This window comes from Austrofundulus limnaeus, unplaced genomic scaffold (genome assembly GCF_001266775.1).
Source record: "Austrofundulus limnaeus strain Quisiro unplaced genomic scaffold, Austrofundulus_limnaeus-1.0 Scaffold41, whole genome shotgun sequence".
Lineage (NCBI taxonomy): Eukaryota > Metazoa > Chordata > Actinopteri > Cyprinodontiformes > Rivulidae > Austrofundulus > Austrofundulus limnaeus.
Window position 1 is genome coordinate 2,421,620 of NW_013952443.1, and position 2,456 is coordinate 2,424,075.

A 2,456-nucleotide genomic window follows, 5' to 3' on the forward strand; every position below is an offset into this window, starting at 1 on the left:
AAATCAGAGTTGCGCAGACGTTTGAGGAAAAAAACAAAGGTGAAGATGAGATGAGAAGGTTTTGGCTCAGACAAAGAAAATATGCTGAGAATTTTAATGTAGCTCTTTGGGATTTAGATGACAGGAATTTGGCAGCGGAAATTATATATTTGAAASAGTAAGGGAGTGTATTTACGCAAAGAAGTGCTTGTTCATTGGGTTAAATCTAAAAGGAGGATTATTTTATGCTATACTTGGGGAAAAAAAGGCAACATTTAGACTAGCCATGACAATTAAACACAAACTCTATCTGGAACCCTGTCTGGTTGCTTTAATCTTTATCCAGTTTATAGTTTAAGCTCTGTTGTTCTTAACTTTCTACCTTCTTTCTTGGCTTTCATCACATTCAAACAAAAGCAGAACCTTTGTTGGAAAGCACATCCATTCAGTTGCTTGTGGTGTCCATTCTCACATAATATTGCAGAAAAAGGTTCAGTCTGGAAAGTAAATGCTCTATTTAACATAATGGAGCATGCAAAAAAGAAAACTGGTTCAGAGATGTGCATGAAAGTAGAAATTATTTTCTCTAGTTTTGGCTTTATGACAACAGAATCACAAAGCAATTTATTGCTTCAATAATATTTTTGTGTGGAAATACACTGAAGCTGTGAGCTTATTTGTGCTTCAAACTCAGCCAAAGTTGAACATACTATCTTGCGCAATTGTTACCCTCCCCCCCCACTTTTTTTTCTTTTACAAAATAATCCCTACAAACCGGCTCAAAAATCCCATGACAGAATCGCTGTGAGGTATGAAATGATTGACGTTTTTGCAGTTTCTCCGCATAAGATCCACAGCAAAACAAGTCAAATCTCTTAAATTCACCCTGTTTTGATGGTTCCTTTGATTTTAACCATCTGTTCATATTTGAATRTTTTAGCATGGTGCAAGTCTTTTGAGCATGACATACGTTTATGTTTGTGTCCTTCTGTGATGACCCCCTTACGTGGTACAGAACATTAAAAACAATAGTGTACCTTGCTATAAGAGTAAAGTGAAGACAGCCCACCTGATACATCCAGGAATGTGCGAGCTCGTCCTGTCCCAGCGCTGCTGATGGCGATGCATTCGTAGTAGCCCTCATCCTTTAAAGTCACCTGGTTGATTTCCCATGATGCACTGTCAGACTCTCTGGAATCAAACGGTTCACAAAGATGGGTTTATGGTATACTTAAAATTCATTTGGTCTGCCATAAACCTTTTCTTCAACCTGATAGAAATCCATCTGGATACAATCACGTAAATAAAAAATGACAAGATAGATAGGGTATAACTTTGGATCTGCTATAGTATTTTAGTGTTTTCCATACTAGACATGTGATGATACAGAAAATGATAATGATACACAAGGACAATGTTTCATCTTTCTGGTAATCCCTAAACTGACCCRTCCACTCCTTCATCCTCACCTGAAGAGTTGGTCCACCCCAAGCCGCTTTCCATCYCTGCTGAAMCGCARAGTAAAGGGTATCAAACTTTCTACGTGACATCTGACGGTTCCTCTCTGAAGGTAGTAACCATTAGTAGTTCCTGGCATCGTTACTATAGGGGCAGCTAAAAGAGAGACAATGTAAAAAAAAGTTACCCAATCTGTCTTCTTATTAGCAAATACCAAGAAGCATTTTTAATGTGGGCAACAATGCACATCACTCACTTGGTATAATACTGGAGAAAGAAACACTGGAGACTCTCTGGAATACATAACCATCCTGATCATATCCTGTAACCCGCAGAAAGAAGGCCTCGTTGGGCGGGATGAACTCTGTGATGTTCCAGAGGTTGTAAGGCTGACGCTCAGGATAGTACCGGATCGGCAACGTTTTGATGACCTCCCCTGTGATCGCGAGGAGCTCTAGCCGGTCAGGTCGAGCAGGCGACAAAAGTCCAGTGGTGTTCAGAAGGATGTGAGTGGGAACACCTGGAAAATGGAAATTAGTACTTATTTATTCACCTAAAGGWAATGAGAAGTGATGGTTTTATTCAGACAGGTTTACTTTTCTCACCTTGAACTGGTCTGCTAGATGTTGTTTTAAAATCCATGGTCGGTACTCTAGAAAACCCAGCTCTGAAGTCAATGGTGCTAAGGCCAGAAATTCGAATGGAGTGTCTTCCTTCGCTAGAAGTCTGCATCAGAAAAAAGCAAAACAATTGTTCGTTCTAATTTTTTTACTTTTAAGTTTAGTGAAGTGGTCAGAAATTCTGTCTTTACCATCAGGAAACTGAAGATGTTGAGCATGGGGCGCCAAGTTTAAAAGAAAATGTTAATATTAGTTCACTTTATGAGTGTAAAACCTTGGTTAAAAAATGTTCACTAACATTTAATTGTTATTTAACTCACGGTTCTTACATTTTACTAATTTGTATGAAATGTTAAATACAAATGTTGAATAATATATGTAAATATTAAATCCTAAATC

At 38.2% G+C, this 2,456-nt stretch overlaps 1 protein-coding gene across 1 annotated transcript in view; it reads right to left on the bottom strand.

The window, feature by feature from the left end:
• Positions 1–2,456, bottom strand: part of hmcn1 (hemicentin 1) — a gene marked incomplete in the record, with an annotated part of 75,365 nt that overhangs the window by 54,046 nt on the left and 18,863 nt on the right. The window contains 4 exon segments of the mRNA XM_014007378.1: positions 1,049–1,170; positions 1,449–1,593; positions 1,694–1,957; positions 2,043–2,163. Coding sequence (XP_013862832.1) covers positions 1,049–1,170; positions 1,449–1,593; positions 1,694–1,957; positions 2,043–2,163 — 652 coding nt within the window.